The 20,345-nt window shown below is 39.9% G+C and overlaps 1 protein-coding gene across 5 annotated transcripts in view; it reads left to right on the plus strand.

The window, feature by feature from the left end:
* The first annotated feature begins 748 nt into the window (after positions 1-748).
* Positions 749-20,345, plus strand: part of EPS15 (epidermal growth factor receptor pathway substrate 15) — a 52,346-nt gene continuing 32,749 nt past the window's right edge. For 4 of the 5 annotated variants that reach the window (XM_014939334.1, XM_014939338.1, XM_014939335.1 and 1 more), the window contains exons 1-10: positions 749-805; positions 9,122-9,163; positions 13,777-13,866; positions 14,208-14,255; positions 14,900-14,995; positions 15,416-15,481; positions 15,934-16,059; positions 16,628-16,687; positions 18,259-18,459; positions 19,545-19,690. In XM_014939334.1, the coding sequence (XP_014794820.1) occupies positions 764-805; positions 9,122-9,163; positions 13,777-13,866; positions 14,208-14,255; positions 14,900-14,995; positions 15,416-15,481; positions 15,934-16,059; positions 16,628-16,687; positions 18,259-18,459; positions 19,545-19,690 (917 nt within the window). In that variant the 5' untranslated portion in view covers positions 749-763. Of the gene's footprint in view, positions 806-1,004; positions 1,133-9,121; positions 9,164-13,776; positions 13,867-14,207; positions 14,256-14,899; positions 14,996-15,415; positions 15,482-15,933; positions 16,060-16,627; positions 16,688-18,258; positions 18,460-19,544; positions 19,691-20,345 lie in introns of those variants that run through there. The other variant, XM_014939336.1, reaches the window with a different exon arrangement.

Here is a 20,345-nt window from a genome sequence, read left to right on the forward strand (position 1 = left end):
CATGACTCCTGGTAATTTCCTCTTACCGGTGCCAACGTGCATTTCAAGTTTAAATTTGTGCCTGATCCATCTGGGGGTAAAGTGTGAAAAATAGGGATGTTTTCCCTCCACCCTCAGTGAGTGAGGCAGGATGTGGCAGCGCAAAGAGCTGGGAATAGCAGTGGAAATTGCTGGTGCGTGGGCAGGAGCAGGTACGGGAGGGTCCGTTGGAGCTCTCCCCTGCCCTGGCTCTGAAGCTGGAGCCCTGGGTGGGAGAAGGAGCAGGAGAAGGAGCAGTGATGGGAATATTGCTTTCAGCCACTTTGTGGACAGCTGTTTCTCAGGGGTTAGGAGAACGTGGGGTGGTTTTGTTCCCACTCCAACCTGCTCCTCTTGCTGCCCGTTGTCTAAAGGCTTCTGTCATAGTTTGTCAGTCCCTTTCTTCTGCTTTTGTCCCCCAGAAGACCCGCTGTTCCCCATGTTGTTCCACCAAGGGGAGGAGGACTTGCATGACCAGAGGTTGCCTGGGCAGGCAGATAATTTCCTGCGAGGGGAGAGAGGTTTGGGGGGAGAGAGGCAGGAGGCCAAGTCCAGGGCTGCCCCTCGCTGGTGCTGGGCCAGGAGAGGACATGTTGGGTCAGGACGTCCTGCCGGGCTCAGCCCCGCTTCCTCCCGGGCTCTTTGCCCAGTCCTGTTGCAAGCGAGCCCAGACCTGATGCACCTCCTGCCTTGGGACTTCCCCCACTCGTGTCATGACTCGGCCGGGGGACCGTCACTCCGCAAAATGCTCGAAGCACCGACGGCAGAAGCGGGGCCAACGGAAAAGGTGAGGGAAAGGCCGGGAACCGGGAGCGGGGGGTCTCGGCCAGCAGCTCCGGCTCCGGGTTTTTGTTGCAGCTGCCTGGAGCGGGCTCCGGCTCCGGCGCGCCCCGCTCCGGCTCCCGGTTTTGCTTGCGGCTGCCGTGCGCTGCCGGAGGAGACTCCGGCTCCGGCCGGGCCGGGCGGACGGGGATCCGGTGCCGGGTTTTGGCCGGTGCCGGCTGGGGAAGTTGCTGAAGTTGGGCCGCGAGTGGCGGGGCCGCGGCGCGTCCTTCCTGCGGCCCGGCCGGTGCATGATGGAAGCAGCATGGCCGCCCACCTCTCCCTCACACAGGTACCGCCCGACCCGCCGCCTCCTCGCCCGGAGCGGCCTCCCGGGGCTTGGGACGGGGGGTGCGGGAGGGTTCGGAACCGGAGCGGGGCCTGAGGGTGTCGGGGGCCGCCTGGACGCCGCCGGGGAGCGGCTGGGTGCTGCCCACAGGGCTTTGTGTGTGGCCGCCGCCGCCCTAACGGCCGCCGCCGCTGTCAGGTGGTGGGTGAGGCGCGGGGGGAGCGGTCCGTGAGGGGAGCCCCGAGCCGCGACCCCGGGGCTGAGGCGAGATCCCGGCCGGCCGCAGGTGCCTTCCCCCTCCCCGACCCCGGGGGCTGAAGCGGGGGGGACCCGGCCTTGCCGGGGGGCGGGCGGTGCCGCCGCCGAGGTCCGGGCTGCGGCGGCTGTAATCGCGGTCCGTCTTTTGTCTTCTGCGAGGACACAGGTTTAAAGAGCGACAGCGACAAAAAGCCCGGCCCGCCCCGTGGGTTTGTGAAGGCAGGTGGTGAACCGGGCGGCGAGGGGAGGGTTGGAAAGGCGATAGCCCGGGGTCAGGTAACCGGGTGCGGGCCCGGCCGCCCTGCCCGCTCCCCGCGGCCAGCGGAGGGGTCAGCTCGGGGGGCAGAGCTCGGTGCCCTCCTCCAACGGGAACTTCACTCCAAAGGTGCTGCTTGGAAGTCATTTTACCTTTTTCTTTTTTTTCTGTGGTGGGCCCCGTGGCCTGGGGACAGCGTTTTTGCCCGGACAGATGCCTCATAGTGAAGAGCTTTGCAGGTCTTAAAACTTGGAGAGATCTTGGCACCCTCTGGTGCTCTGGGGATCTCACTTTGCCCAAGTCTTTCCTGCTTGTGTTTTTTGTTTGGTTTTTTTTTTTTTTTTTTTTTTTTTTTTTTTTTTCCTGGTGGCAGTAGAATTGCTTCATACTGTTAAGGTTACCTCTTTTTTTTCCCTAGAGACTTCATAGCTAATAAACTACACTTTTGGGGATTTTTTTTGTTTTGTTTACCAGGGACATGGAAAATTGGTATTCCTGCCCGAGGCGGGCCTGTTGGTGCACATGCTCCTGCCTTGGGATGCTCCGGTCCCATAATCAATTGTCACGTTTACAGAAATTAAAGCTGGTGAATAAGCCTGACTCACTAAAGCACATATAAGCCAACTTTAGAAGTTGGCAGCAAGACTGCTCAATTTGCAGTTACTTATGTAGTTGACTTCTGAAAAAAATCATCAACTACTGAAAGGAAAGAAAGGATACTTCAGTGAAAACATGAACTTCAAATACATGGAGAAAATAAATGTGTCTTTAAAGGTCTAGAGATATGTGCTTATGAAGTAGTACCTTCTGTGTAAGCTTACTTTAATATTAATAATGTTAGATTAGCCTTTTCTGTGTCTCTTTTTTCAACAGTCTTCAAGCGAAAAAGTTTTTTTTCTTTTTACTGCAGAGGAAAGCACTTTTCATAGAGCGGTAGCCTTAATTCTGCTGGTCTAAAGGCATGGGCTATTCTGGGTCTTTATTTGGAGGGAGGGGAGGAGTGTCTGCTCTAGTGCATTCTAAAGCAAGACATTATTGCTTACAGGCTGTGTAATCCTTTCATTGTAGAATTTATTTACTCTTTTGGTCACATGGAAGGGGGACTAAATACAAACGTGATAATGTTGACAGAAGCAGAAAAATCACCAGTATCCTTAAAACCATTGTGACTACAGCTTACATCAGTGGTTAAATTGAGGAAGCTATTTCTGTTGTTGTTGACCACTTGTGTGGGTGTTGGGTTGTTTTTTTTTCCTTTGGTTATTTTTTTTCTTTTTTGCATTGCATAAGGATCATCTTAGAAAGTCTAGCAAGACTAAAGATGATTTCTTCAATGTATGCTCTAACTTTTGGAATTTCAGGGCTATGAAAAGGCATAACAAATTGTTAAGTGTTCTAAATCTGTTTAGATGAGCATGAGGAAGTGAAAATGACGGTGTAGGGAGTTGTGGGGGGTGGTGTACAGTTACTCGCTCCTGTTAGATCAGTTACTGACAGCAGCAATAAAAAGTATGCAGATTGGTACTTTCTGCTGTAGCCCGTGTGCAGAGAATAAGAGCTATATTAACCTGCAGTCAAGCTCACAATTGTGTCAAATTTTCTTTTCTCCTTCCCTTTTTCGCTTCGACTGTGATTTAACGTAGCTAGGAAGTTGGGTATTTCCAACTGAGACGAGGGTATTTTCAGATGACTTTGCAGCTGCAGTGTCTGAGAGGGCTGGGCATCCTTTATTTGAATACCAAAGCTCTGTTTAAGTAATTTGAAACTTTTTGGTGCTAATTGTATTTTGTTGGCTGATTAGTAAAAGTATTTCAGGCCTGCGTATCTGTAGTGAAATTTATTACACCAGGTATGCTTGAAAGAGTGTTGCAAACTGAAGGTGATTATCTCCCTCTCCTCAATTTAGTAATAATTTAAAGTGTCTTTTCTCTCCCCATTTCGAACTCATTCTGCAACATCTTGTTCCCACTTGCATTTGCTCACCAAGCGTTATGTTCTAAGCATAACTGTGAATTTAATGGTAGAAGCTTCCTTAGAAGTTCCCTAAGTGAATGTTTTGTTGTGGTTGCCTTTAGTTTGGAATCAAACTTAGCAACATCAACGGGAAGGAACTGTTCCTGTCTCACAAATTGTCATCCCTTGTTGAAAAACTCAAATTAAGCTCAGCCAATATGAGGAGTTACATTTTTGACCTTCCAAGGATGGTCGCTTATCTGACCTGCTTAATTTAGGGAGTTAATGGAGGAAGAAAGAACAGAAATCTGAAGGTGCAGAAAATCTGCATCTTGAGAGGGGGGAAGATGCGTTTGTTGAAAGCTGTTGTAATACAGACGCTCAAAGACTTCTTGTTGCTCTTGAAAATTGAACTTGTGATTTATTCTGAAAAACTGCCTTTGTGTGACGGAGGAGGAAACTCACCGTTTGGGGTAAAGAAGTATTTAGGCAGAATGTGAAGATAACTTTTTGTGTTTGTTTTCCTGATGTCGTGAAATAGTTTTGGTGAAAAGTGGTAGTCATCCTAAAAAGCAGTTGTGGGCTGCTTGGGTAAACAAGACAAAGTCGTGCAATGTGAGTTTGTATCCTAATTAGCTGCAAGTCTCAGTTTAAACTTCAGTATTGTGTCACAGAGTCCAGAGCACTGTGGGTTGTTGCTGAAGGGAAGCATTGAATATTATAGCTGAGGCTAAGCCATATAGATACCTGTCTATTGTGGGCATTGCCAGGGCTCATGTCTTGTTACTAGAATTCATTGGGATCTAAATACTTACAGCTTGAACGACACTATCATAGCAATAAATATATTATCTATAATGTAGAGCCAAAGCTTTTGAGGTCTCTGACAAACTTCTGATTTATATTTTTATTTTTTGAAGGCAGCAACAAAATGATAAAATTAAGATCTTAGTTTATTTTTTTACCCAAGTGAGAGATCTGTTGTTCCTCTTTCTGTCTTCCGTGAGCTGTGAGGAAATCTGAGTTATGCGCGCGTGTGTGTGTGTGTGTTTAAACTTGCATATGTTGGAGGCTGGTTGCTCCTAAAGCAGGTAGAACTTAATTTTTTTTTTGATCGATATTGCATCAACCGTGTTACAGAGTAGAGGAATCTAAAAAGGCAGTGGAGCTACTCTTTAATGTTATACAGGCTTTGTTCAGTACTGATTAGAAGATGGTGGAGGTTTCCTGTAGTGATTTGAAAATTAAATCGAACCATTCTTAATTATGCAGTGACAGACATCTTTGCAGAGAGGAGACAGCAGAGTTTCTGTGCACACTTCAGCTGTTTAGTGGGAATTAAAGTGCTGAAATTTGAAGTACTTGATTCAAATTCATAGTAATGTTATCTTTTGTTATTGCTGTAGGAGATGTGCTTGGCTATAGAATGGGAAGTGGTAGGAAGCTTTACCATGAAACCCTCCAGATCAGACAGGCAATAGAGGAAAAGACGAGCTGAGTGTTGTTTGAAAAGGGCAATGTAAGAAAAGCAACTTACCTTCCTTCAACTTACCTGCTTTTTGGCAGGCTGGCTTTTTTTTCCTCATTGGTTTCTCTCTTGTTTGTAATCCTTGCAGTACTGTGTCTAGCTGCCCACCCACTGCTGTGGAAGGGGTTCCAAGTAGGATAGTCCCTGGTACTTACAGTTGTCTCTTTGGATTCATTTCGTGCCATTGTCAAACTTTAGAAGTAGCTGCACCCAATGGTGAAAGAGCATTGAGAACTGCTTGCACTTTATTCCCCCTTCTCTCCGTGTTGTCTTGGAAATAGAGAGGTGGGATTCTTGCAGTTTTTTAGAGGAACAGCTTTTTTCCATACTGAGTCCTTTTGGGAACCAGAAAAGAGCAAAGGGATGACTGCACGAAGAACATCTACAACCAGATTGTGTTGTTCAGCCTGGAAACTCTTAAAATTAATCCTAGAGCTTTGCATGGTGATAGAATACAGTATTTTGGATTTTAATCAAGATAGAAGGGGAGAAACAAGCTATTCTATCTCATATGGGCTGGAGGGGGGCGTTATTTTTGTTTGTCTCAATGGACAGCTTTTATTTGTTTGTTTTTTAAACCTTTTTGCGGGAAGGAAGGTTGTAGATAGACAGGGTGGACAGACTGGTAGGAGTATCTCATTACACCTAAATGCAAGTGTGCCAGAGGGGTGAAAACATGGGGATAGAAAGGCTTGACTGACAGCAGAAGATGAAAATGACGGGCGTCCCTGAAGGTGTTTTTTTTTTTTCTTCTGGGTTAATATTCTAAAGTTCATAGATTTGTAATAAAGATTGTAATTACTAGAGCAGATGTTACTCTTAAAGTGATAAACTTTTAAGTGGACTCATAATAATGTATTTCTATTTTCGTACACTGTGGAATCTGACCTTTTCTCCCTCCCTTCTTTTTTGCATTGAAAACAAGTTGAATTTACTCTCTGCGAAGAAATTTTTCTTATTTTCATAAGAAGAAATGGGTCAGGTAGATTCTACAGCAGCACTTTGAAAGATGTTGAGCAGTTTTTTGTTCTTTTTTTTTCTTTATCCCAGAAGATCAAGAACTATATTTGTATCTGCTGTTTTATTGTAGGGTATACTTTGAAGGAAAAATAAGTCTGTTACTAGTAAAATAGCCTAGGAAATTTTTTTACTACTATTATTCTATTTGGTGTCACAGGAAATTGCAGTTATTGCAGTGATACTGGTGTTAAAAGGAATATTGGAAGCACTAATGAAATAAGTTAGAATTACTGGCTTGTATTCTACGTACTGAATGAAAGGATTGTTTTGCGCTTAGTGTTTTCATTGCAGGACTTCAACACTCTGTTTCCTGTCCAGGAGTGACAATGATCAGTTTGGCTGTAATAATGAAACTTTTGGCTGAACAAAGGGTGATATTGGGTAAGAGGGACGATGTGTGAGAATTGATGTTTCTAGCGTATGCGCTGGCCAATTCTGTTCTAGTTTTCTGCTCACAGCTTTAGTTTGATTCTGTGCCTATAGTTTTACATTATAATGAGGTAATACTGAGTAAGTAAAATACTAATTTAGGAGAACTGCCCCTCTAGATTGCTGTTCCAAGTGTAGCTGAGTTGGTAGGTATAAGATTTGAGGTTTAGTTAAGGAAATAGAGTATGTTTTGGAGTGTTCCGGTAAGTGATTGAAAGTGTTTTAGTTATATTGGTGTTATGGTAGTCAGAGGTCTGGCAGAACTTGAATATATTTCAGGCTATTTTAAGGGATGTATAAATGCCTGCTTAGATGGTGGCTGAAATGATAAAAATCTTTGGGGTACCAGAGCAAAGTCAGAGCAAGGTTAAGGTATATAAACAGATGTATTGCGGTGAATACCAATGATGGTTTCCCACCTGACCTGGTTTCAGCTGGGAGAGAGTTAATTTTTCTCTCTAGTAGTTGTTGTGTTTCAGGTTTGGTATGAAAGGAGTGTCAATAATACATATTGTTTTAGTTGTGCAATGATTATAGTTTTCAAGGACTGTTTTTGCAGCTTCCCGTAGAAGCTGAGAAGAAGCCTGGATGGAAGGATGGAATGGCCCATGGAATTTTCTGTACCGTAGCCATCGTATTCGTGTAGAAATGGGGTTGGCTGGGGAGTGGGTACTCGTGATCGCTCTTCAGCATGGTGCCAATTCATTGGGTGGTGAGAGTGACTTGTGCCATTATTATTGGTTTTTTCCTTTTCTGATACTGTTCTATTAAACTGTCTATATCTCAACCCATGAATTTTTATTTTTTTTTTCCTCTCCCCCCCCTTTTCTCCTTCTTTCCCCTACCCCTCTGGGGAGAAGTGGGGGTGAGCGAGCAGCTGCATGCCTGGGGTTAAACCAGCCTATGTAATTTTTGCAATGTGATAGGTATTTCCCACCACCACCACTCCTCCCCAAGTGAACCCAAACCAAAAAACCAGAAAAATGAAAAACAAACCAAAAAAAACCCTAGAGAATCAGAAATGCCATGTGGCTCACAGAAGAAACTGAGTGTCTCTGGAAGAGCATACTTGCTGAATAAGCAGATTTCAAGTTCTGACTGAAAGTTCTGTTGTTTCTAGCTGTTCTCTATAATTTGCCTTTCAGGATGTTCTGGTGATACCGTGCATTTTTTGTAGTTGAACAAGATCACACTAAACCCCTCATTTCTGCTAAACTTCCTCTCTTAATATTCTTTCATAATTGTCACCTGGGAATATCTAAGTGTTTAGCTAAAAGAGCAACTCTATTAGTTATTGCTATAGGAAAATAGATGTAGTTCTATTTAAGTTGTCACCATTTATACATGCTCTATTAAAGTATATGATTGGTGACATCTAGAATACTGGGGTTTTTTTTTTCCATATTTCAATGCAAACTTCTAAATTTTAAAGCCAAAGAAGCTACCTTGTTTGGATTCAAAGGTCTGTAGATCCTGGGCTTTGAGATCATATTCCTCTTAAGGGGGAGAATTCTGGTTTTGGATGGTATTCAAAATTGTGTGTTTGGGTGGTTGTTTTTTTTTCTTTTTCTTTTTTATAGTATGTATTGTGTAATTAACTTGTATTATGCTCAGTTGTTCTAGCTGGGTTTGTGGAGGCAACACATTGTGATAATTCTAGGGTTATCCTCTGCATAAATGCACTGAGTTGTGCACAGAGCCTTTGATTTAGGCAATGTGCACTTCATGAAAATAGTATCCGATTTTGTACCTGTTTTTATGTTGAGGGAGAGAGGTAACTCTAACAATACATGTCTTGAGAATCCCTTGGGTGAGGGTATTTGATGTAGACCAGGATATTAGTTTCAGGCCTTGGACTTTTTTAGAGTTTCCAAGAATGGTTTAGAAATAAATTCATAGAGGGAAGGGCATTTTCCAAAGATGTCCTTTATCCTTGTCCACCTAAATTTAGGGGAGCACTGAATGTCTGGTAGATGGCAGTGGAATTAAGGCAGAAGTTATCTCTGGCAAGGATTCAAATTACAAAAAACTCAGTTGAAATATTCCTTTTTTGTTTGTTTGTTTGTTTGTTTCACCACTGCTGTGGATTTCATTTTTAACCCAGGAATTAATTCAGACACTGGAAATTTTTATGGACTTATTGCATAGTCACTAAATTCTAAAGAATGATGCAGTGGATAATGAAATAAAATTGTGTTGTTTTTGTATTCATTAGAGAGCACTCCTAGCCACTATCGTTTCGGGTTTCTTCTTTTGCCTATAGATGATCTTGCTTAAGAATTCTTGTTTCACGCTGCCTGACCCGGTGACCTGTCTGAAACTAATCTGATAGCGGTCGGTATCACTGACTTCAAAACAATAATTTAGTCTTCTGAACATTACAGCATGAAGAGCCGTTATAGACCTCATCATTTTACAGGATAAATAGAATTGTATAAGTGCTTAAAGATTCTTTGAAGAGCAGTAAAAAGCATTTTCTATGTTTATCTACAGAGAAGGGAATTGAAATATGGATCCTTAGGGTTAACTTTCTCTCTCTCTCTTACAGTTATCGAGTGCAAATCCTGTGTATGAGAAATTCTATCGACAGGTATGTACATTTTTGTTGAGAGAACAAACTTTTTGTTTTTTAAAGAAAGAATATTTTTTTTTGCTGTAAACTTCAGCATGCCCAACAGTGTGTAAACACAGTTCAAGGAAAATTATTCTGCTTTAAAGTTTATTTCTATAGTAACTAACTTCAGTCTAAGCTATATCAGTATAAATTTAGTATTGGTTGTAAGAAGACTTAATTTGCTGGGGAACTGTCAGGTATGTATGACATATATCACTTTACAGTTATAAGACTGTTAGCTCTTGGAATGGAGTAAATTTTTTGCAAGATGCTGTATTGCTAAGTTCTTTGTTACTTCTCACAAGTGAAGCTGAACTTCCTGTGTCTGTCGTGCAGTTTGTCTTATGTAAGACTTACATCTCTCTCGGAGTTTCCCCAGAGGCTCTTACAGGGCCCTGCAAGGAGCAGAATTTGGTTGGAAGACCACAGAACGGCAAAAGAATGCGTGTAGTTCTTGCAGCTTCACTCAACAGATACAAATCTTTTGACTTCATAAAGTAAAAATAAAATTAATTCCTACAAATACTGCTTTTTTGAAAAATAGCTGTTTCAGCTGTTCTGTAATAGCAATATGTTGTATCCTGTGCATAATATACGTTATTGTACAAACATAGGTATATGAAAACTTTTAAGGAAAAGTAAAGTAAAAGAATGACTGTGTAAAACAATATAAAATATATATATTTTTTTTAATAGAAAGAACTGATGAGTAATTGATGAACCCTGTAAAATGAAAAAAAAAAAACAAACCAGCAAACAAGCGTACAGGAAGTGGTTTTTTTCCTTTATGCAACTGGTAACATTCCTGCCTGTTTTTCCTAAGACAGGATATAGTTTATATGATCTCTTTATTTAGGAACTTCTTTTGGCTGTCAGCATCAGAATGCAAGCTTATCTGCTGGGGAAGAGAGAAAACCAGGATTTCCATCCATGCTTTATTTTTTGGATTGTGCTTAGGGGATTAGTCCCATTATCAAGTGCATAAAACAGCAGTTAAAGTGCATCATCCCGAAAAGTTTGAGCTTTCTATTTTACTTTAACGAGGGTTTTTCTCCACTGCAGGAGAGTAGCAGTTCTGAAATTGCTAAACTAGAAGAGAGGGTTTACCTGAATCTAATTTTGGATGGCCCCTGAAGGTTGAAGGGAGATAGTATCACCCTCACAAAGTTTTCCTTCAGTCTGATGGACAAATCCACTGCATGTCTATCTCTAGGCATTGCATTAAAAGCCTTAGGAGAATTGTGTACTAAGGTGATCGTTATAAGGTCACAAGAAAAGGCAAGGAACTAATTTTTTTGCATGTTACAGGTTTCCTAGCTCAATGTTACTATCACTGTCATGTATCATCTTTGCCACATACCTGTTTCTCTCCTCCTCCTGATCGCAGTTGCTTGACTGCTGAAGAGTGATGCAAAAAGTTGGATAAAGAAACTGAATTTAAGCACAAATGTGATACTAGTTCCTAAGTCACTTGGCATCTTGCATTCATGGGAATATATAGCCTAGTGAAACTGGAGCACTATTTGTTGTCTGGCAGTCTCGGTGGTGTACAGGAATGGGGATTCCTTAAACATGATGTTACTCTTAGCGAAGTTGTGCCAATGGATTTGTTTTCTAGAGGATTAGTTTCCTGACTTGCTCAGCCAAGCTCTTTTGTGCAAGCGTTTCTCCTAAAGAGTAGCTTTCGAATGTACTGTGTCTAAAGACCTTCAGTTGCACTAGATAATTTTTTCCTTCCCTCCCTTAGATAAGGAGATGTCGACTTTCAAAATATAAATGTTGGAAAGACATTTCCCACTTTGTCCTTATGGTGCTGGTAGAGCGTGTTTTTATTCTTTCATACCAGAAGCACTTAACAATGTTCCATGCAACTTCAGAATAAATTTATTATCTGAAATAGCTTTTATGCACTTCCAGTCACAAACCTAAACTAATTCGTCTGGCATAACGCATGTTGTGAAATGGGTATAAATCCTGGGCTTCCTACAATGCGATTGAAATATGAAACTTTCAATAGGGACGCTTCTTTCAAATAGAAGTTTCTCTGTTTAATGTTTTCTAGACTGACCCTCAAAACAGGCTGAGGTTAAAGGATAAATTTAAATATGTGTGATAAAGTAGTAGCAAATTACTTAATCGTGTGATGCTGTGTGGCTGGTAAGTAGTATGATTGAGCTGCTGCTGAATTCTTGATGAACCCTGCGTTGCAGTGCTTTTCACTGTTACCTTGTGACCTCGTGACATCAGATGTACGTTTTTAACTTTTAATCATTTCTGGCTCTACAAAAGACAACTTGCAGTAAGAGTTGTTGGCTAATACAGCTTTTTGCACATCAGAGAAAAAGCTCTACCAAGTTGGTGTGTAACTGACAAATACCCACGATCTTCTTGGTGTGATAGTTGATCATAAGCCAATATTCTGCACTGATTTAATGCTTAGTAAGTACCTTGATCCCAGCATGCAAGACTGAGTAATTTGTAAAGAATTTGAAATCAGGCCTTTTAAAAAAAATAATTACTAAACTTTAGGGAATCAGTTGCACAAAAAGAAACTGTGTCCATATTGGTTTAAATAAGAATGCTGCTTAAATTCCCTTCAAGTCACCTTCCTCTGGGTTGGAGGTGAGGAAATGAAAAATAAACAGAGCTGGTAAGTGTGTTGCTTTGACTTTCACTAAAGAGTGGGAAAGTCCTAGGCTGGAAGTTTTCTGAGTGGGTGCCAAGATTCCTGTGCTGATGTGTAAGGTCAGCTCCAGGAACTGAAAAGGGCATTTGATGCAGCGTCTCGGCAACTTTTTGCCTGTAATATGAACAGCGCTGTCATACAGACTGAATTAAACATTTTAAAAATCTGAGAAGCAGACTAATTACAAGGCTGTAGTGTTTGTGATTTTTATTGCTCTGACCAGGGAATCCTCAATTAGAGGAAACAACCTCTCCTAATTAAAATCATATTAGTTACCTTGATAATAAAAGGTGTTTTCACTTCTATATGAAGTGATGCTTTGGGGATTGTTTTCAGAGGTTTTTTTTGTTCACTTTTAGAAGCAGGAGTGTCTACAGACAACCTTCATACACTGCAGCGTGCTTTCCAAATGAATTCTCTGCAGTCTTTCTCTAGCGAGCTCTAAGCCCATCCTTGGGAGCTGTTTGCTTTCAGCACCTCGTGTGTGCTGCACCTGTGGGCTTGGAACCTTGGTCTTATGTTCCAAACTAAATATTGAACACAGTCTTTGTTTCAACACAAAGCTGTGAGACTGTAAATGATGTGATGCATCATTGTCAAGTGTTTCGCTGTATATTTCCAAACTTTCTGTTCTCCCTGAAGCACTGATTTTCATGAGGCATTCTCCAGCTATTTTGAAGTCAGCCATGATGACTCAGTGTTCAGCAGGTGCTCAAAAAGCATTTATCTTCAAAAGGGGGTACTGGGAAATCTAATGCTAGTATCAAGTTATTTTTTTTCTGTGCATGTACTTCAGTTTTCCATGCGTGCTCATCTATTTGTAGGATTTCAGTTCTAGTTCTCTGCCTCTTTCTCTCCAGGAAGTGTGGAAAGAAAGTGACCTCTGTTGCCTCTTTCCTATCCTTTGAATTATTTATCATGTCTCAAATTCTTCAGAGTTTCAGGGCATCTCAGCTGATCATGGATGGGAAGAGCTTGCTTTTGAAGATAGTATTGTATAACTTCTATAAAATAAAAGCTATTATTTGATATCTAGAGCTTGTAGGACCTGTACAGCTACCTGTTTGATGTAGTAAGCCTGAAGGTTTGAATTAACAAAAGGACTAAGGGTATTTTCATTCCATTCTGTGGCCTTTTTAGGCATTGCTTTGATTTAGGCTCTCAAAGACTTGCAGCTTTTCCTCTGTTTCCCTTGTCCTCATGTACGTGGTGTAAGTTTTACTGCTTGCTTCTTCCATTTGAAGGTATAGGTGAGGCACTGTTTTCATTTAGGAACTTGAATAACCATCTATTTTAACATATTGATCCAGGGAGAAGTCCATGCTGGTTGATATTCTGCCAAAAGTGTCACCAACTTCTTCATTGTGTAAATAAGTTTCACTTTAGGGAGTGTTTCCTTCTTCTAGGGTAGTAAAGGTGTCTTCAACCAGAGCTTTCTTTTTCAGACCATCTCTTGGGAGATCTGGATTTCCTTCCTCGCTTCTGCCCCAAACTGGGTCAAACTGGGTCTAGGCAGAGTTCTTATTCTGTCTGTGTCTTACGCTATTATCCACATCTGTCAGTTATGAATTGTTTTTCTGGAACGTTGTAAAACATATTAGAGTGTGAAAGTTGCTTAGATATATAGGCATGATATATCTTCAGTTTGGCAGTATTAGCTTAAGATACCAACTTCCAAAGTCTGCCTGTTAATACCAAATCTGGAGCAGCTAGTTAAAAATGTCTTCTAGTGTAACACTTTTAATGAAAGGGAGTTCTTTTTTTAAAAAAAGTCAGAAGATTGTTCTCAAAGTGACCATGTTAACTTGAGCATTCTTCTTTCCTATCTTTCTGAGAGCCCGTGTAAAGGTATTGCATCAATTCAAAAGCTGGTTTGTCATCTGAGGTTTTTTTCTCCCCCCAGGTTGATTCTGCTAATGCGGGAAGAGTGTTAGCTTCTGATGCAGCTGTTTTCTTGAAAAAGTCTGGATTGACAGATTTGGTACTTGGAAAGGTATTTAATGACAATTACTTAATTAGCATGTCTCTTGCTTCAGTACACAGTATCCTGTGTAAATTAAAATACTTAGTGGTACTACAGGATACGTGATCTTCCCTAATGTTCTTCAGTTGTGCCATCCAATAGTTTCCTACTTCAGCATCCTTGCTTATTCTACTATATATGTAGCTTATGGTCTGAATTAAAACAATATGTAAATTTTTCACCATAAATAAGTGCTATCATGAAGTTAAGACCTGGACTGTCATCCAAGTTATTGTTAAATGGAGTGAGAACGTGCCAGTTTCCTCTCATTATTGTGAAACGCTTATTGTCTATTATTTTTTATGTTTTAGATTTGGGACTTAGCTGATACTGATGGCAAAGGTATCCTGAATAAACAGGTATGATTATTTATATGATGTATGAAGTTACTCAAACTGTTAGCAAGCCTTGAACTAAGATGCAAGTTAAGATTTCTGGTTCAGGAAAGCAGTTTTTCTACCTGTGTGTTGCTGTTTGGTTTGAACTACAGTTACTTAAACAACAGCCTGTGCAGAACTTGCTGCTTCATCCCACGGTAGGAAAAGGAGGAGCTTGTAGCATCTACCAAACAATTTATTACTTGCTTTTTGGTGTTTTGTTTTTTTTTTTTTTTCCTCAGACTTCTTTTGGTCTGTTTTTCTCATGTGCTGTATCTTTCTTTTCTCTCCCTCCATCTACTGCCACCTTTGGGATCAACTAGGTTCCTCCAAGAGTAACTGTAATTGCTACTTTAATTTTTCACTGCTCTGGGACAGCAGAACTGAGTGCTGAGAACTGGCCTCACTAACCAGGAAGTTACTAAATGCTTGGAACCAGTAATTACAAACTTCGCCTCACTGGAGGAATTCAGCAGTTGCTGACTGCTGCTTTCTCTCACTTTGTGACCCCTTTGAGGCTATTGGAAATCCTCTGTATATATAGCAATATTAGAAAAGCTCTTAATTCTTCTGAAACTTGAGTATTTTCATATAATAAATCCTTTAAAATTTCATTTTTCCTGTAGGAATTTTTTGTGGCTTTACGACTTGTAGCATGTGCACAGAATGGATTGGATGTTTCCCTGAGTAGCCTTAATTTGCCTGTTCCTCCACCAAGATTTGTAAGATTTCTCTTTTAATTTAACGTATCAGCTCATTAATTAAGAACTGCTTTTAAGTAAGCAATTAGAAAGGGTTGGTATAAATACCAAATGCTTCTGAAAGTGATGTTGTAGGGCAATAGAGCCCTACAATAGGGGGAAATAAAGCAATGTGGAATAAGAATCTACATGTTCTATTGGGGGTTTGAATATATATTCAAATTATATACAATTTTATATGATATTTGTTCTATTAGCGATGTCCTTAACAGAAGAAACGTTTTAAATTTCTTATTCTAAATTTTGGTATCCTTAACTAAGGTTGGAATGACTAAAATGCAGTCTGGCTTTGAGAAGGAGCACCTTCTCAAATAAGGGAGTGGTTTTGCAAGGTCATAACCATGTCTTTGTTAATGTGGGTTTTTTCCTGTTTTTCTTTAGACTGATACTAATAGTCCTTTGCTGCTCAGTGGAACAGCATCAAGTGATGTACCATGGGCTGTTAAGGTAAGTTTAAGATGAGGCTGTTGCCTAGAACTATGATGTGGTTTGCAAGAAAACATAAGCCTATTTGAGAAAAATACAGTGCTGCTGGTAGCTATAGATTATAAAATATGATAAATCACCATTCATTTCAAATGTATAATTGGGCTAGTAGACCTAATTTGATGAAATCACTAGTTCCTTGGGAAATCTCTTTGTATTTGGAAATTTGATTTACTGGGAATAGTTACCTGAAGCCATGAAAGTAATTGAAGAATAAATCTCACTGGGTTTTGGATGAGTCTCTAGCTGACTTAGAAATAATATCTGTTTCATATCTTCTTTTAAGCATCAGGAACAGCAATCTGTGTTTCCAACTAACTTAAAAAAAAGTTAATACTTTTGAAAGAACTACTGCTGCTTAGACTACAAGTGTGACTGTTTCCATAAGTAATATTTGATTTCTGTCCCTTCAGCTGGAAGACAAAGCCAAGTATGATGCTATTTTTGACAGCCTAAATCCTGTGAATGGATTGTTGTCAGGTGATAAAGTGAAACCTGTACTCCTTAACTCAAAACTGCCAGTGGATATCTTAGGACGAGTAAGAATATCTTTCTACTTAATAATTAATTTACAAACACACTTAGCAATATCTGTTTTTCAAATTGCAGATTTGTAGTAATAAACCTAACTGTTAAATACTGTCTAATGGAGTGGCCACATGTGCAATTCCTAAAGTGTTAAAAAGAAGCCAAAAAAATGTGTAATTCCTAAAGTGTTAAAAAGAAGCCAAAAACGAAAAAAAAACCCCATTCTTTTGCTATTTTGATAGATTGACTCTTAACACGATGTGTGAGTTGAAAAAAAAACATTCCTTTGCTATTTTGGTAGATTGACTCTTAACACGATGTGTGAGTTGTGTGTACTCTTTAACACTTGGTTTAGGGCAGGGTGGCATTAATTTGCTCTGTCTTCAACTTAAGAATATCTCTTCTTCTGTATGGTTTATATGAATATATGTTGCTCACTGAAAACTAATGCTGTTAATCTTAATAGAACCTGGGATATGGTGGAGGGAGGCTGTTCTCACGTTTGTTTTTAATGAGTTTTTAAACAGAAGCTGCTGCAGTTTAGGCAAATATCCCTATATTCTGCTTTTTTATTGGCAGGTGTGGGAATTGAGTGATATTGACCGGGATGGAATGTTGGATCGAGATGAGTTTGCAGTCGTAAGTATCTTCTGCCACTTGGGATTTTGAAAGCCTAATGGCAGAGGTTTGAAATAGTCAAAAATTAATACAAAATTAATCTCTTTGTGTTGTTCATTTATTGCCTTTATTCAGAGACCTTAATCAAGTTTTAATACTAGTTAATGTTCCTGTCAGTTTATTGGATGTCTCTCAGAGCAGTAACTTTCTTTTGTGGGCTAAATGGACCATTAAAAGCTTATACCTGAGGATTATCACTGAATGAGTTTTACCTTAACCTTCAGTGTTTATAGTACTTGAATGCCTCAAGATACCTTTGATTTCAAAGGAATTAATGTTTCAATTTGTCAAAAGATTGTAGCAAGTTAGAATTTTAATACTATTAATGCTAGGACTGATGAAATAATGTAAGAAACAGTAAATAAATTTGACTTCCCCCAAGAGATGGCAAGTGAGAAGAGAGAGCTTTTGAAGACTCTGTAAGTCTTGAATGTGACAGTAACCATGCGTCTGCTTTCGAAGACTCTAAGTCTTGAATGTGACAGTAACCATGCGTCAAATTTTCCTCAAAACTTTCAGCTTGTTTTTGCATGTAAGTGAATTGGAGATGAAGGAATTATGCATTCACTCTAGAGGAGAGGGTTTCATTTTATGTAGAGAAATAGCAAAACTATCGTAAAACGCTTGGAAAAGCTAAGAAGATATCTTAACTACATTCTGTGTTGCAAGAATCTTGAAAAAGTAGTGTTGAAAAATCTTGAAAAAGTTCTGCCCTCAGGTGGGACTAAAGCCAACTTCTAGAAAATAAACTTTTGCTCATCATTTCAGAATCAAAATTTAAAAATACCTGTTTAATTGTCAAGAATTGATGTTAAGAACAATGCTAAAACCTTACATTGTTTTTCCATAATATAAATATGATGTGTTTACCTTTTTCTGCTGTCACGTGTATTTTTTATAAAGGATAAAAGTGTAAAAATTGCTTCCTTGAATATTTTCTAGTCATCTTCAGGCACCTATAAGCTTCAGTGTCTTTTGAAACCAATTCCTTTAAGACCCTTGTAGTTAACTGTTACAGCATAAACACCAGAAATCAAATACAGTAATTCTTCAGACTTTTAGCTTTGAGATCAGAGGATTGATATTCACTAGGGAAATGTTTGAGATAAATTAAATTATTAATTTGTAAAGCAATATAAACCTTCTTTAAGATGTAGCTCTGTGTCTTGAACAACAGTCATAAAATTATTAAAATGTACAGCTACAACAAAAGAATAGTCGCTAAGTGGAGAGATTCCTGGAAAAATTATTGTAATGTATTTGCTAAGTGTTTGAAGTATTCTTTCAAATAAAATTCCACAAGTGGTAATAATTAGGAGAATGACTTTAATGTTCTAAAAGATACTGAGCTTCACTTGCTAAGCACTGAACCTCAAAAGTAGTAGTGATAAGCTGCAGTTCAGGTAAGGGGGCTTATAAAAGAGAAATGTAATGAAAAAGTGCTACAAACTTATTTCTTAAATAATTATTTAACTTATATGTATATTTATTTCTTACATATTTACATCCACACACCTTGTTTTCTTGTTCAGGCCATGTTTTTGGTGTACTGTGCTTTGGAGAAAGAACCAGTGCCAATGTCCTTGCCTGCAGCTTTGGTGCCACCATCCAAGAGAAAACCTGTTAGTGTTCCAGGAGCAATGCCATTAATTCCATCTTCAACATCTACCAAAGACTCTCATCAGTCCTTGCCACCTGTAGGCATTTTAGCTGCCAAAACACCATTAACACAGGTATAATTCTGAAGTTACTTGGGGTTAGAGGATCTCTGCTCTTAATGCTGTGCTTTGGAGACTGCCTGTATGAGGAATCTTGATACAGGTTTTTAGTTTCCTTCTTGCCCTGGTGGATTTGAGGAGTTGTATGTGTGCACACGCATGCAATTTGAAGAAGACATTAATGGAAATCAAAGAGATAAATGCAAGCAATGGGAAAAGGAGACAAAAGGTCTGGCATATCCAGCTAAACACACAAGATTTGGCATTTGTTCCAAATGTGATTCTTAAGAAGCTTGATGTCTCCCATCCACCCCAATCATCTTATTTAATCCTAGTCATTTTAGAATCCAGAAAAATATCTTTCCAAGTAGATTATAACTTATTTGTTCAATTCAAAGCAAGAAAAAAAATTGAGAAGGGGATCTAAGATGAGAACTGTAGTACTTAATGCAGGAGATCCTGCCTGGGCACTTGAGTACCCATATTTGAGTCATCAGTAAGAAACAGGCTCCTTTATTCTGGAGGTGCCAAGGTTTTCATCTGGCAATTTACTTGACTGATGGTACATCTTGCTGTTTGTATTACAAAGCAGTGCCATTCTGGATGAGTGCTCCAGTGTCTGTTTTGTGTACAGCATCATTTGGGACTCAGCTGTTAAGTGCCCTTGTATGCTGAAATTAATTAGCGTTCATAAGCATGCACCTGAAGCCATTTTCACTCAAAAAAACCCCCAAACGTCTTCACAGTTGCTTAATGGAAAAATTGCTGAAGTAAGATAAGTGTCTCTAATTCCCATCTTTACCTTGATCAGAGGTAAATTCTGCAATTTAGAACATTTAGAACATGACAACTATTAACAGTCTGAACTTGAGCAGTTCTTCAGTCTCTCTGGCTGAAGCTCTTCAGCTGTGTAAAGAGGAATAAAATTGGTAGAGCAGGACTGTGCCAGGCACCTGTATCTCTGTATATAAATCTGTGCTGTAGTCCTTGAATTATGTAACTCTGAAAGTAACTACCTGAAAACAGAACTACCTATATCTTAGCATTGTGGGTTTTGTTGTTTTATTTTTCCTTCCCTTCTATCCCCACCACCTCTTCAGTGGGTTGTGTCACCTGCAGACAAAATTAAGTACGATGAGATCTTTGTGAAAACTGACAAGGACATGGATGGATTTGTGTCAGGTGTGGAAGCCAGAGAACTATTCTTGAAGACAGGACTGCCTTCTGCTCTCCTTGCACATATCTGGTAGGGGTTTTTTCATGACAGCTGTTTAGATGGTGGCATGGTTCTCGCTCCTTCCTACCTCTTTTAATGAAAAGTGTTATGTTGAGGTTTCTGGAAAGTGAAAGCTGGTTTTGGTACAGAATAGCACGGCCTCTGTACAAGCACTGCTAATTTATTTGTTTCTACTTTTGGTCAGAAATGGGAGAAAACAGGCTTATGCTATGTAGATCTAGGGGGACAGTTACAGCACCTGAACACAGATTGTTAGAAACAAATACTGCCCTTCAGCTAAACCCCTGTTTTTAGGACATCATAGTGTTGCTGTGTATCTAAACACTGATACTATCCATATACTGGTAAAGGGAATGATCTGTATAAAATTCTGAGCTTGCAAGACTTATGGCCCATCTCACTCTACAACTTAAATTTGTCTTTTATTAGAGCTAGTAGTGACACCCACTGCTCTTTTAATTCTTTCCCTACTGTAAGCTATTGTGGGGCACTCTAGTAGGAAAAACTTCCCTCCCCTGCTCCCCCTGCCAAGGTATGATTGACACAAGCTCTACCTTGGGAAATCAGATAAACTTGTGTTGGCTGTGAAAAGTTCTTTAATATAGAAGGAACTTCAGTTACAGATGCTCAGGTGGTGTTAGTGACTCATAGCCCTGATTCTGCC

This window comes from Calidris pugnax, unplaced genomic scaffold, assembly GCF_001431845.1.
Source record: "Calidris pugnax isolate Ruff unplaced genomic scaffold, ASM143184v1 scaffold18, whole genome shotgun sequence".
Classification (NCBI taxonomy): domain Eukaryota; kingdom Metazoa; phylum Chordata; class Aves; order Charadriiformes; family Scolopacidae; genus Calidris; species Calidris pugnax.